The sequence below is a fragment of the Condylura cristata genome, unplaced genomic scaffold (assembly GCF_000260355.1).
Source record: "Condylura cristata isolate star-nosed mole 26May11 unplaced genomic scaffold, ConCri1.0 scaffold00023, whole genome shotgun sequence".
Taxonomy (NCBI): Eukaryota; Metazoa; Chordata; class Mammalia; order Eulipotyphla; family Talpidae; genus Condylura; species Condylura cristata.
Genome location: NW_004567124.1, coordinates 4,968,924 through 4,984,363, shown reverse-complemented (window position 1 = coordinate 4,984,363; position 15,440 = coordinate 4,968,924). Strand labels below are relative to the sequence as shown.

The 15,440-nt window shown below is 35.7% G+C and overlaps 1 protein-coding gene across 1 annotated transcript in view; it reads left to right on the top strand.

Annotated features, from left to right (window-relative positions):
• Nucleotides 1–15,440, top strand: part of MAP2K5 (mitogen-activated protein kinase kinase 5) — a 244,151-nt gene that overhangs the window by 64,056 nt on the left and 164,655 nt on the right. The window contains exon 9 of the mRNA XM_004687642.2: nucleotides 15,214–15,253. Coding sequence (XP_004687699.1) covers nucleotides 15,214–15,253 — 40 coding nt within the window. The remainder of the gene's footprint in view (nucleotides 1–15,213; nucleotides 15,254–15,440) is intronic.

Below are 15,440 nucleotides of genomic sequence, written 5' to 3'. Positions count from 1 at the left end.
TGTGACCAGATGATAGGTGTGATAATGGCTCGGGTATTAGTCAGTTTTTATGTTGAAGGGGTAAAGTCCTTCCTGGTTTATTTTGACCCTAGTCATGATACATCCGTTTCATGAAGTCTGTTCTACACAAAAGTACACAAAATGAAGATAAAGTGCCTCTCTCCTGCCTGACAAAAGCCATTCCTTTGCAGAGTGGTAGCTGCAGTGAAAGTAAATAAATGAATGGACAGCAATCACAGCCTAGTTGATGAAACTGTTCAATTAAAGCACAGGCATTTACATGGTGTAATTTCCCTAAATTGCCAATGAGCCCCTTTAGACACAACCAGTGTTCAAATTGATTTCAGCATTGATTTTGGCTGAAGCTGATAAATTTCTGCTTGTTAGTTAAAGTAATTTTGCAGAAGACTTTGTACTGCAGTATTGAAGTGTTCATTTAGCTGATGGTTAAAAGAGGAGTTATTTACAGAGGCCTCTACTGTTGTTCTGAGATGGGACAATTCCCCAATCATCTTTTACTTTTAATTTTTTAGGCTTCAGTATACCAATCAATAGGTGATTGAAACTGATTAAAACTTATCCAACCAGCTGCCTATGGCAGTTTAATTAGAAGCTGGATGATTCTTAAATTAAAGTTGTCTTATTTTCATTGCATAGCCATCTTCCAGAAGAGTAAGGGACTAACAATGCTGAAAATGTAAAGTTTGGCTTTGTTAAGGTATCTTACAAATGTTAAATCACTCAATAGCTATTCCTAAGGCAACTCAAAAATACATTCAGAGGCTTTGCCATAAATTAGAAATAGTAATACACTTAACTTGCTAGCCGAAGAATTTTTTTCAGGCGAAGGGATAACCTATAGTATGATGGGATTTGTAAAAACAACAGCAGTTTTTGATAGACATCTTGTTTCATAAGCAAGACAAAAGCATGAGACTTGTTAGCTATTGCAGTACAGTATTTAAAACTAGCATCATGATCATCTTCTCTTTGAAAAAATACCATCTTTGAATTGATATTTTTATTCTATTTTGAGGTCTTGACTAAAATCAATCTCCAGTGAGTGTGAAACAAATATTTTTCATATATGTTGACTTTTCAACAGTATTGTGGGTAGGTTACAGAAGAGAGATTTTTTCCTTCCTCCTCACCCCTCCACCCCCCAGGGAAGTTTCCCCGTGCTCATTTTGTCTAGTCCAGGACGATTTCTTGAGTTTTTAATGGAAATGGGTTAATATTTCTGTCATAGGGGACATATTACATCTGATACTACAGGGAAGAAGGGAATAAATGGCTCACTTTTCAGAGGTGCATTTACTCTTTGACTCACTAGGGTACTATTTAGTGTTCTAGGAGAGATAATTTAGTAAATTGTCCCCTAGTGACTTGAAAAAGTTAATGCAACTCTGAAAAGTGAGTCATTCAATCGATTCTCCCTATTGCTTTTTAAAAACCAACACTGACCATATCCAGACAACCTTAAAGACAACTGGAATTAGAGGTTCCACAAACAACCAGTTTATGTTCATGTAGGCTTGTTGGGATGTGCATTAAATTTGGCTCAGAAGACTTGGACCACTTTCTACTCCAATGTTCAGCACGTAAGAATCTTGCAGTAATTGTTAACTTCACCAAGCCTTGGTTTCTTGGTGGGGATAATAAGATTATCAACTTCAGATTTTTTGTGTAAATCAAATAGCCCCTCTATATAAAAAATTAGTTTTTAAATGGTAAAGCACAATAGAATTTTAATAGGAGATTTTCCAAAATAGCCATTTATGCATCTATCTTTAGAAAATGGTTTATTGTTAGCTTTCTACCAAGGAACTATGAGCAGAGATTACACTATAATCAGCCACTGCAGGAGAGGAATTTATTAGCTTGTTAATTAACTCAACATATTCTTATTTGCCCCACATATATTGCCAAAGTACTCAATTCCTTTTTTTCATTCTCATAACTTTATATCTCTTGTCATTCTGATTTGCCCATTACATTCTTTCAGAATATTTGATCAAGACATCACTACTGTAGCTTTCTTGATCTCAAAGGTATTTAGGACATATATTAAAAGACATTACTCTAGTTGATGTGGGAGTGTTCAAGATTTGGACCAGCCTGCATCAACTCAGGGAAATATGGAGGCAGTAATGACCACAGTAATATTGAAGAAGTTAAAAAAAAAAAAGAGTAAATAGAACAAGAAATGAAAAAATGTAGAGCTACAGTAGATTTTTCTGCTTGGAAATCATTACAGCCCAACCAGATTCCTCCTATCATGTTGATTTGTGGACCCTGTGTATGATCAGCATCATGGAAAGGCTGTAAATATCTGTAACCTTACAATAACATGTTTGATTTGACATTTAAACAGTGGGATGGGGTCCAATACTTAACCACAAATTGGCAGTCAGTAGTCAAGCATCAGTAATGGGTTTCAGGAGTCAAGCATCAGTAATGGGTTTCAGGGAGAAAGAAGATTGGTATAGACTGCTGTTTGAAGTAGTATAGTTTACATAAAATCCTGCTTTTACAATTATTTTTTACTTTGGATTTCCTATTTTAACAGCTAAGCTTAAGTAATGTTTTTATCTATTTTGGAAAGCAAGAACTGTCAGTACTGATTTCCCTGAAACTGATTTTTTTTTCTATGGATGGCTATTTTAGTGTGTGACATACTATGTAATTCAAAGAAACTGAATCTTAAAAGAACAAACAATAAAACAATTTTTTTATTAACTAAACCATATCTGGTTTATATTTGGTTACTGAAAATGTAACCCTCTGGCCTCCAGAGGGTTTTTAATTAATCTCACTTGATAAAAAAAAATCTGTTTTTGCTTTGTGTGTGTGTGTGTGTGTGTATACACATGTACACTTATACACTTAACTCTTTATACACACACACAAAAAAATGGGTTTCCAACAAATGTTCTTGAAATTAAAAAAAAAAAGTTCTTCATGTTTTAATTACTTTGTAATGACTTTAAAATTTTTCAGCTTCATACTCTTATGGGATAAATCAACTCTCAGATTTCTTGTTTTAAATAGGAGACTTAGCATTATCACCTCATGCTGGGTGGTGCTTCGTGGTGCAGATAGCCATTTCGTTTCTGCCATCGCGTTTTTGTTCTTTTCTTTTTTTGCCATGGTTATAAAACAGATTTTAAAAAATGTCCATCACTTCCCTTTGTTATTTTAAATTTAAATAAGCCAAATTTACTTCTTTTAAAGAATGAAGTAAAATCTTTTTTTTTTAAGATTTATTTATTTATTCATACGGAACTGGGGTACAGGCCAGAGATGCGGAGGGTGAGAGGGTTCACCAGAGACAGAGTGGGGAGCAGAACAGGCAGATTGACGAAGTACACTGCTGAGGGGAGCAGCAGGCGGGTCAGGAGAGGTCTGCCACGCCATGTGGTCACCTCCGGGGCAGGCGGGAATCGAACTCATGTGGAAGCGGCTTTAGATTCTCAGTGCTGTGCTTTAACCCTCTGCGCCACCAGGGAGGGCCTGAAGTAAAATCTTTTATTGCATGTACTCTTTTTAAAAATAAATTATTTGGAATGAACAAATATGTATCAGAGACATTTTACAGGGGTGGAGTGGGGAATGGAATCAAAAATGGTGGGGGGGAGGGAAGTGCACTGGACTATGGTGATGGCACATGGGTGATTTGGTGCTGGGAAGCCCACGGGGATTACAACTGAGATGGAAAAAGGCACAAAAAGATGTAAAAATAAACTATTATATTATTATAAATAAATAAAAAACACAAAAATAAATAAGTTATTTGGGCCCTCCCTGGTGGTTGTTAACAGGTAAGTGCAAGTTCAATCCCAAGCCCTGGAGGTGACCCACATGGCACAGCAGACTTCTCCTGACCGGTCTTTTGACCCCCTCAGCAGTGTACTTTGTTGATCTGCCTGTTCTGCTCCCCACTCTGTCTCTGGTGAAACCTCTCACCACCCCTATACCTCGGGCTTGTACCCCAGTTCTGTATGCATAAATAAATAAGTATTTTAAAGTAAAAAATAAATAATTTTTATATATTTTACATCATTGTTCATTTTTGTGCAATGTTTTCTTTTCTTAGGTGTGGTCCTCATAGAATTTCCACCACCAATTCACCATAGTCCCCTTGTGCTCTTCCCAACGTTGTTTTGATCCCTTCCCCTTCTCCTTCCTTGCAAAATATCTCTGATTTATAGTTATCTGTTTATTTTTATTTTGTTATGTTGTAGTTTTTTATTACTTTCCCCAATCCCTTATTTGATTCCACTATCTTCATCTCCTACAAGTGAACCTATCTGATATTTTTCTTTCCCTTCTGATTTATTTCATTGAGAATAAATCTGCTAGCTCCGTCCATGTTGTATTACTTTTTTTTGATCACTGAATAGTATTCCATTGTGCATATGTAACATCTTCTTGACCCAGTCATCTGTTTTTGAGTATTTGTGTTGTTTTCAAGTCTTATTCTATTATAAATTGTGCTGCAATAAATATAGGGATACAGGTACCCTTTTGAATTAATATTTTTGTGCCCTTTGGGTAGATCCCTAGGAGTAGAATTGCTGGGTCATAGGATAGCTCCATTTTTAGTAGTCTGAGGAACCTCCACACAGCTTTCCATGGAGGTTGGACCAGTTTGCATTCCCACCAGCAGTGTAGAAGAGTTACTTTTTCGCCACATCCTCACCAACATTTGTTGCTGCAGTTTTTTTAATATGTGCCAGTCTCACTTGGGTAAGGTAGTATCTCATTGTGGTTTTGATTTGCAATTCCCTGATTATGAGAGATATTGAACATTTTTTCATATGCCTTTTGGCCATTTGCATTTCTTTTTTTAGAAGAGTGCTTTTTAAGTTCTTCTGCTCATTTTTCAACTGAGTTGTTTGTTTCTTTTTTGTTGAGTAAGTGATTTCTTTGTATATCTTTGTGATCAGTCCCTTTTCAATTGTATGGAGTGCAAATTTTTCTCCCAGTGAGTAGGATGTCTCTTTTTTGTGGTTAATGTCTTTTTTGCTGGACAGAAGCTTTTTTAGTTTGGTGTAATCCCAGCTGTTTATCTTTTCCTTCACTTTCTTTGTTTTGGGGGATGAGTCTTTAAAGATGTTATTGAGATGTATGTCAAGTGGTACTAGTTTTACCTGTCTATTCTTCTATATATCTTATGGTTTCAGGTCTTATGTTCAGTTCTTCTGTCTATTTTGAGTTGATTTTTGTGCATGGTGTGAGGTGGTATTCTAGTTTCATTCTTTTACAGCACCATTTATCGAACAAACTGTCCTTATTCCATTGTGTATGCTTTGCTCCTTTGTCAAAGATTAATTGCCCATATGTGTGTAGCTTTATTTCTGGGCTTTCTATTCAGTTCCATTGGCCTGAGTGCCTGTTTTTGTTCCAGTACCATACTGTTTTAATTCTTACGGCTTTGTAGTATAGTTTGAAGTCATAAACCAGAGTTACTTTATGTGGTCTATAAATAAAATGGTATGTAAAAAGCAAGGAACCAATATAAGTCTGGAAACCAAAAAACCTTTAATAAATACCATATTTAAATATAGAAGTGGATTTAATGAAATCTGCAGTCTCTTACCTTTCTACACTAATGAGAATTAAGAGCTGCACAGAGGACCTGCCTGCACCTCAGGGTGGTTCATACTATGGGACCATTGGCAAAGAAGATCTTTGAAGAACTTCTAGTGGCAAACTTGTGGGCATTTTTGGAAAATATTGTTGTTTACTAAAATGAGCAAGATTACAGGCAAACAACAAAGAAGAAATTTCTTCATCTTGGAAGTTTATTCCATATCCATTGAGCAGTATGGAATGTATAGAATCAGAACAAATCAAGAAAAATGATTTACTGCAAAAATGAGCAATTTGGCCACTGATCAAAGTTTACTCTAGTTCACAATATTATATAAGATTAAAACCCCAAACTTGACATTGATGGATTTTGGAGTATTTTAAGGCAAAATGTAAATTCTCATTAAGTCAGAGGTTTTATTCTTTGGACTAAATATGAACAAATTGATTGAAGTTATGTTTATTTTGTTATTGATGAATTATGTTTGTACTGTTCAAAATAAAGTGGCTTTCCTAAAAAATTAAAATGGATAACTAATCATAATTTTAACTTTAGATGGCAGTTTGATTCTTTTTATCATAATCAAATCTCAGAGGGATTTCCCTTTCACCTTGTCTCCTTTCTTCTGCCCTGCCTCTAATGGGCATCCTGGAAATGTGTATGCCATTTTTAGAATAGGACAGCAAAAAATCTAGGAGATCCCACAAACTGTAAAATCTTTGTCTAGGAAACAGAGAATTGATTTTATCATTTAAGAGAAGTATTACTATGTCTGATGTGAGCTAAAAAACAAAATGTGTGTGTGTGTGTGTGTGTGTGTAACTCTTACTATTTATTTTAAAGTAAACTTTGCTCCCCATATTTCTTTCCTCCTGCCTGCCTATCTGCTAGGAGACCCAGAAAGCAAAGTAAACAAATTACATTCTTGCTTGCTACCTAGCATAAGACCATCATTTTCAATTGTTATTTATTTCTTAAGCCAAAACATACCTATTGCTTTCACCATTTTACTGACTGGATTATTTTCTTAGGTTTCTCATTCATTTGGAGAAGTTCCCAACAATTGACAACTCTCTATAAATAACTCAGAGTATTGTGTCCCTTTTCACTAACCTTCTCTGTAGTGTGTTATAAGAGAAATTGAACTTCAGTCAGTGACATTTATCCCACATGGTGCATGAGAGGCATGCCCTGCCCCCTTCATACACAGTGGCAATTCTGTCATTTCAGTGTTCTTGTATTGTCATTGTGATTGAAAATCATCATACATGCAGTTATATTTTGAGAACCTTGCTCTAAAAGTTAAAAAAAAAAAAAAAAGGTAAAGGAAAAGATGTCTCCCTACTACTTGTGTGATCATTTTGCTAACAAACTGATATTTATAACATTTATTACCAGTTATACTGATATATGAGATATTTATAGCGAAAACATAGGTCACCTTCTCTATTCTTAAATTATAGCCTATATCACAGTCAGTAGAGGAAGCACAGATTCTTTCTGCTTAATCACTTAAAATAATTTGATTAAAATGTGTTCAGAAATTAATATGCAGAATAGTGCCATAGAAATGAGATGCCTACTTTAATTGTGTGAGATTCTACAAGTTTACCAGAAAATATATGATCAGCTCTAGGTTATTTATTTTGTGAACAGGAGTCAGCTGGGACGATTCATATAAATTTTTTTTGGTTCTAGAATTTGAAATTCTAAGCATAAATAATTTCAGTAAACATAATAAAATACAGATGCAGTTGATCTTATGCATGACATAAATTTGCGTGGGAGTCCAGATGTTGAATTGTGAACGCAGGTTGTTTCTTCCTTATGTCCTATGTGAATGTAGGTCATCAGAGCGTTTTGTTTTCAGTAGTTTTTCCTTACTTACTTTTAAAGATTCTTATCGAAGTTCAGCTGTATCTTTTAATAAATTCTTGTTAGAATTCAGATGAAACTGAGCATACCTCTTTCCATTTTTTCAAAAAGCTGATAATAGACTTAATTGCATTTGTCCCATGTATTGCTTTTGAAATCAGCCACTTGTTTTGTTTTGGTTTGGTTTTTGGGGAATACTCACCTGTGCAAGATACTAAACTAGCCAGTGTGAGAGATATGATGCCATTATTTAGGGGTCAGGGACAACATTCTCTGTATTCTGTCTGTACCTTATCATCTCTTTTACTGATTTCTTGTCATTTTTCTGACTTCTGGATTTGGACTTCCTTGGGTCCAGTTATCAGACCCTGTCTCTTTGTAATAAACTCCTAAGGGAACTTTTGTAGTCTTAGAACTTTATACAACATCAGTATGCCCAAGAATCCCAAATCCACCTTTCCAGCCCTGTTCTCTCCTGAACTTCAGACTCAACTCTAATTACCAAGTAGATGTCCTACATTTCAAAATTACCCAAAACCAAACTCTTGATTTCCTCTGAAAACTTAGTCCTTTTATGGGTTTTCCCTCTTTAAATAAATGGAAACTATTCTATCATTGCTCATGACAGAAATTTTACAGTGATTTTTGGTCTTTCTTTCTTTCTTTCTTAGACCATCTATCAAATTTATCCACAGACTTGTTGGCTGTTCCTCAAAGCTATTTTAAGAAGTCAGCCACCTCTTACACACTCCTTCCTACCATCCTACTCCAAATCACAATTCTTTCTTTCTAGGGTCATGATAGTAGCCTCCCACCTATTCTTCCTGTCCTATTCTGCAGTGTGTTCCCTCCACCCGGCAGCCAAAAATATAAGCTGTGCCCTCTCTGGCTTCTTATATCCCTTAGAGTAATAGCTGAAGCCCTCCCCATGGCCTAAATGGTTCTACTGTTTTCCCATTCCTCACCCCTCCTTCAAACTCATCCACATGCTTATTCCTTTTCCACACACATGTTAACACACACTTTGACTTTGGGTCCTTTGCCGTTTCCTCTGCCAGGAACCCTCTTTTTCATGATTTCTATATGGTATACACCCTTATTCCTTAAACGTAACCTGACCAGAAGGACATATCCTGATCTCCTCCCCAACCTTTATTCCTTTCCATTGTATTTCAACTATTTGATGTATTTGTTTGTCAGTCTTCCTCTGCATTTTTATAATCTGTGGAAGAAGTTGGAGATACAGAAATGAACAAAATGAACCTTGACCCTGCATTTCAATGAAGTAGGCTAAGACACAGAGAAGGTTCAATATGGGTAGGTAGTTAAGAGTTTACAGTATAGTTAAATAAAGCATACACTAGTGAAGTTAATAACAATATTGAAGAGAAATGATGACTTATACAATAATATGTGAATTGCAGTAGGAACAGTTAATGCCAGTGTATAATTGCAACCCATAAGCCACAGCATAAACAATTTAGTAGGTAGAATGTTAATGTATTCTCTCACTGAATCCCACATTCAACATTCACAATATCCTGAAGTAAACTTATATCAAACCATTCCTATTATATATTATGTCTATTCTGGTAAGAACACAAGGGTTGAATTGCAGTGGGCAGATTTGAATTCTGTGTCTGCCATTCATGAATTCTCATTACCTTGAGTAAATTTCTTAATACTTTAATATCCCTGATTTTGTTTCTGTTATGTGTAAAGAATGGTTTATGATGCATGCATCATAGAGAAGTTATAATAATTCTATAGACCCTTAGCAATAGTTAATTCCCCCTGTTTCCATTCCTTTCTCCCTTTCCCTGACTACCCCATTTATTTATTAACTCCTAAGTATTTGACTACCTACTATGTACTAAATATTGTACTGGCTACTGTGTATACATCATTGAATGAAGTAGATATAATCTATGATCTCTTCACTGATAGAGACAGAAAGTACAGAATTATTTAGCTTAAGACTGACTAGGTAACACTGTTCTGGTTTTGTTTGTAGATACTATAATCCTGCTATCATTTTAGCTTGAAATTTTAGATTCATTTTCCTCATCCTTATGATCATAAATTCTCCCTGGCCAGTCTTTGTATCTACTTCTCCTTTTCTAGACCCGTGATTACTACCTAAATTCCAGACATCCACTCTTGCATAGATTACTGTGAAAACCATATAGGTATTCCTTGCTTTCTCTAGTGTCTCCTCCATGCCAGTAGTATTGTGGTAATCAGCAGCTAAAGAAAGGGTTTTAAAGTTAAGGTCTGATCATAGCACTTCTGTGTCCAAGCACCTTCAGGAACTTTGTATTAGCCATGCCCTGGGAACCACAAACTTGTGACGACAATAACAAAAGCTTAAAAAGCAATGGTATCCTCAAAAGCCTGAGAGAAAATAATCGTTTCTGCTAAATTATCATTCAGTGGTGAGGGCAAAACAAGTACATTTCAGAAATGAATATGAAAGAAAATGTGTGTATATATGGTGGGGGGTTATGACTGAGGAAAGTACTTAAGCTAGAGAGAAGTTGAATCCAGAAAAGAACAAAGAAGGAATGGTGATCATTTCGGTAAACCTGCCTATATAAGATGATACCAGCAATAATTAATTTAGGAACTTCTTTGTGGAGTCAAACAATAAGACCATGAATGAAACAATATGTTAAGACAAGAAGGGCTAATTGGAACTAAGGAATTCTAAGATTTTTTATATTGTTTTATAGAAGGCTAGAGATAGCAATTAATTTATATTTTAAGTCAGATAAGATAGTAAAATTGTATGGATGACAACTAACCATGAATGGAATATGTAACTTCAAAACAAATAGAAGGAATAATCAAGTATAATAAAGGGAGAGATATATAAGGTAATTTAATAAGGTGACAGAAATAAATCCAGTATTTAACAGTAATTACAGTAAGTTAAAAGTATATTTAATCCTGCCAATTAATAGATTGGTTAGATTAAATTTTTTAAAATGTAGCTATATGCACAGTGTTAGACTATTTAGGATATATTCCTAAGACTAAAACAGAAAAAAGTTCTATGAAGAAGAATGGGAGAAAAGATACAGGAAAAAACTAATCAAAAGATAACTTACTATGCAGATTGGACTTTCAGGCAAAAAGTGTTATTAGGGATACAAAAAACTATTTTATGGTGAAAGAAGAAAAAGAGACTATGAATATGACAGCCCTAAACATATATGTAACTGATAACATAACCTTAAAATATGTAATACAAAAAAGAAACTGACATTTCAAGGAAAATTTGATAAATCCGGTCTTCTAAGACTGAGAGAATATCTCTGAGCATATCAATCAGACCAAAAATAGTAAGGATTTAGATTTTGACACCATAATTAAGAGTGTGATCATGAGATACATGGATCTCCTCATCAATCAAATTGAGATTCTACATTATTTTTGGTACAGGAAAATTATTATTTTTTTAGAAGATTTATGGCCCTCCCTGGTGGCGCAGCGGGTCAAAGCACAGCACAAAGAAGCTTAAGCCACTTACACATGAGTTCAATCCCCACCTGCCCCAGAGGTGACCCCATGGCGTGGCAGACCTCTCCTGGCCCGTCCGCTGCTACTCTCAGCAGTGTACTTCGTCGATCTGCCTGTTCTGCACCCCACTCTGTTGCTGGTGAATCCTCTCACCCTCCACAGTTCTGTATGAATAAATAAATAAATCTAAAAAAAAAAAGACTTATTTGTGCATACAGAACTGGGGTACAGGCCAGGGGTACAGGGGCAGTGAGAGGATTCACCAGAGACAGTGGGTAGCAGAATAGATAGATCACCAAAGCACACTGCTGAGGGGAGCAGGAGAGGTCTGCTGCACCATGTGGGTCACCTCCAGGGTAGGTGGGGATCAAACTCATGTGGAAGTGGCTTTAGTTTGTTAGTGCTGCGCTTTAACCCACTGCACAACCAAGGAGGGCACAGGGAAATTATTTTTAAGAAACATGTACGAGGGCAATGTCTAGGATCTGCACTAAAGCAAGTCTGAAAGTCTATAACACAGATCACTTTTTCTTACTACAATAGAATTAGTTTATAAATCAATAATTTAGAAACCATTCAGATAGCCTTCTCACATATCTGAAAATTAAAATACACATGTCTGAATAATATATGGCTCACTTTTTAATAAAAATAATACAGCTGAATAGTAAGGAAAATACCATTTATGGAAATTCATAAACTCAGAAAAGTCATGCTTAAAAGGATCTTTTTTTGTACATACATTAAAAGTGAAATCATCTAGTATTTAACTATGTCTTCTAGTTCCTAGATTTCATCTTTCCTTATAGGTGGATCTAGTCCTCTATCAGTGGACATTTAGGTTGCTTCTAAATCATAGCTATTGTATTATTGTAAGCAATGCTACTGTAAATAGTGTGGAGGAGTGATTTCCCAGGTGTTTTTGCTGAGATGGATATCTGAATGTAGCACTTATAATACCTATCTGTGGTGTCAAGAAGTTACATTCCTTTCTAGGCATAAAAAACATGGTAACAAATTGAGAATTTGTACCATGGCATAAGCTATCACATTGAGTGTTGAATTCTTTGTCTTCAAAGCTTGTCCAACAGGAAGCAATAATTCTTGCTTTTCTTAACAGTTAATGCTGTCTCATAGCCTTTAACCAGCACTCATTGTTAAAGCTTTGTTAGCCTTCATTAATAGAGCATATTGCCTAGGTCTTACAATGTAGAAATAAAGATCACACTTGCTCTTTTGGTCTGTTTTAGCAGGTTTTAATCTTAAAATATCTAGCTACCCTGAAAACTTCCATGCTTTTAAACATTTGAAATACATACTTAGTATGTGTCATGCATGTCCTCAGTGTTTTATCTATATTATCTTATTGAATCCTCACAATGCTACAAGGTAGGGACTAATTTTCCAATATCAGACTTGAAATGCCTGAGGCATGGTGAGACTTATTAGTAGTCAAAGTTTGCATTGTTAAGTAGAGCTGGCATCAGAACCAGCACAAACACTCTTCTTACCCCATGATAGATCAGCAATGTTTACAGACTGCTTCCTTGGCTAGAGAGATTCAGATGTGATGGCCCTTACTCTGGCTGAAATAGGCCAACCTCTTAATAAGTTTTTAATTACAGGTTTCCCTGCCTAAAGTGCAGTTAAGAACTTAACATGTGCAGTTAATTGTATGTTGCGTTAGGGCCGATTTAAAAATCTTCTGCCACAGTTCAGTTCCAACATTGGTTTTGCCAATACTTGCTGAATTTTTTTTTATAGTTTTTGGTATTCCCACTGTCAAAGGAAGATACCAACTTTTTTCTCCATTCATCTAGAACATATTGGTCCAAATAAAAAGAAAATATGGATAGCAAGTGTTTACTTCCTAGTCTCCTTGCTATTTTAAATACTCAAAAATTTGATGCCCATCTACTAGCTTTGCCATCCTTAAGTGTATATGTTGTGTGCTCGATGTTAAGGGCTGGGGCTATTCCCAGAAGGTTTGTGTTAGCCTCAAACAAAATGGAACGCTCAAGGACTCACCTCTAAAAATATCTCATAAAAATGCTCCCTCCATGCACTCATTGGAAGAAGTAATTACTGTGGCAACAACAAACTAATTTGAAGTGTTAGCTGTTAATTAAAACAATGCAGAGGTGTATAGTTGTCTTTTGGTGTAACCAGAGCCTCCATTCAAACTTCATTAATCACTTTACAGTTAATGTGTTGAGGAAGGTCAAGGCAATTGAGATGCAGTATCCGTTGAAAGTAAACAAATTTCTTTTCTCCAGGTAGAATGCCATTTGCAAAGTTAAGGGACATTCGACTCATACCTGACATTGCCTTTATCATCAACTTCTCCTTGATGATTAAATGTTAAATTGGTACTGTCATTGCACTGTAAACCAAACCACACAGCATCTTTATTGCTCGAAATTGAACCCAAACTTCCACGGATGAATTAGCGTGCGTCATAATTAAATCATCAGTCCTCCTCTTTTAATCCACTTGGAAATAGGAGACCTTTCTTTTGGAAAAGAGATCAACTTTCCTGACAAGCTAATTAAGTTGCCAGACTGTCCAGTGTGGTATATATTGTATATTAGGCAATCTGCTAATCATTTCCTAATTGCTGACATTGGTCTCCAAAGTCCAGGTGTTGTTTGTTGTCCAAAGCAAAAATACGCTCTTTTTATAACTTTGGATTTCTTGTGATATATATTCAGCTATATATATTTAGTCCTTGGTTAGTCTGCTCTGTGATATTAAAAAAAGTTGAAATTGAAAGAATAAATATGTGGTATACAAGGGGAAAATAATATAATTAAATCTTACCTATTATATTACTTGTATATACATGAAATAGTTACTAAGTTCCCTCAAATCACATTGCATATTAGCTAAATCCAACAACTTCTCTGCCATTAAGAAATATATAGAACTATGGTGGTGGCACACGGGTGATTTGGTGATGGGAAACCCGCGGGGATTACAATCGAGATGGAAAAAAAAATGTGCAAAATGATGTAAAAATAAACCTTTGTAATAATTAAAAAAAGAAAGAAAGAAAGAAAGAAAGAAAGGCCCTCCCTGGTGGCTCAGCGGGTTAAATCACAGCACAAAGAGGCTTAGGCCACTTCCGCATGAGTTGGATCCCCGCCTGCCGTGGAAGAGATCCACATGGCGGGACAGACCTCTCCTGGCCCGCCCGCTGCTCCCCTCAGCAGTGTGCTTCGTCGATCTGCCTGTTCTGTACCCCGCTCTGTCTCTGGTGAAAACTCTCACCCTCTGCATCTCTGGCCTGTACCCCAGTTCTGTACGAATAAATAAATAAATCTTTTAAAAAAAAAAAAAAAGAAAGATGTAGGGTAACTTTTTACATATATGAGTTTATTACATGAATTCAGATTTACCTTGAATCAGGTTGTCACCTCAAATACAGTTTCATATTGTAAAAGTCTGATGTTGACATAGGTAGTAAACTATTTTGTCCTAAACATAGTAAAATAAAGGAGTTCTGCTTATAAAATGTATCACATGATATGAAATACAAAAACTTTTGGTTTTTTTAATAAAAACTTTTTATAAAACTTAAGTTTTATAAATTTAATGTTTATATTTAATAGGCTGGTTGATATTTAAAGTTAGCAGATAGTATTATAGAACTCTTTGGTGAATTAAACAACTGCCAATTACTGTACTTTTCACTTTCCTTTAAATGAAATATACCTATGTTCTCCACAGCAATTAATAAAGACTGAGCTTATCTTCCATGATTGAGTGACCTTTGGCCACTCAATTAGGAAAAAAGAATGAATTTCATATAACATATTTATGGTTCTGTGCAGTGCTCAGTACAGAGCTTAGAGACCCATACAGTGAGTGACAGTCATACACCGTGACAGTCCGTCATGAGGGATCTGGAGTCCTCACCTGGGCTTGAGGTGTGGCTCTGCCATGTGCTGACTTTGTGCCACTGAGCAGATTGCTTAACTTATCTGTGCTCAGAGTTCTCTAAAAAGAGGATAACAACACCAGCATTATCTCAGACTAAGGTAATGTACAGTGAATCATTGTGTAAACCATTAAGTCCAATAGAAGCTACTAGTATTAGTAGTGTTCTTTGAAAGTCTCATAGATCCTCTTGTTGCAGATATGTTCAGGTTTACATTTATGCCCTTAACCATTCTGTTATTTAATGATCCCAAGTGATTTTTCTTTTCTTCTTTCCATAGAGCATATCATGTCCCAAGTGGCAAGATACTGGCCGTAAAGGTAAGTGCTGAAAGTTTCATGAAATTCATTCCTTACAGCTCACCACTCTGTTTTCCCTTATAGGCTTGGATTATAGGCATTGTTAAAATGGAACTGAGGTGATTTAAGGTTTAGGTGGTAGGTGGTAGCAAGTAAGGCTCTGTTGTGTCACTTAGACTCTTGAAGGTATTTTGTCTGTGTATTAGAA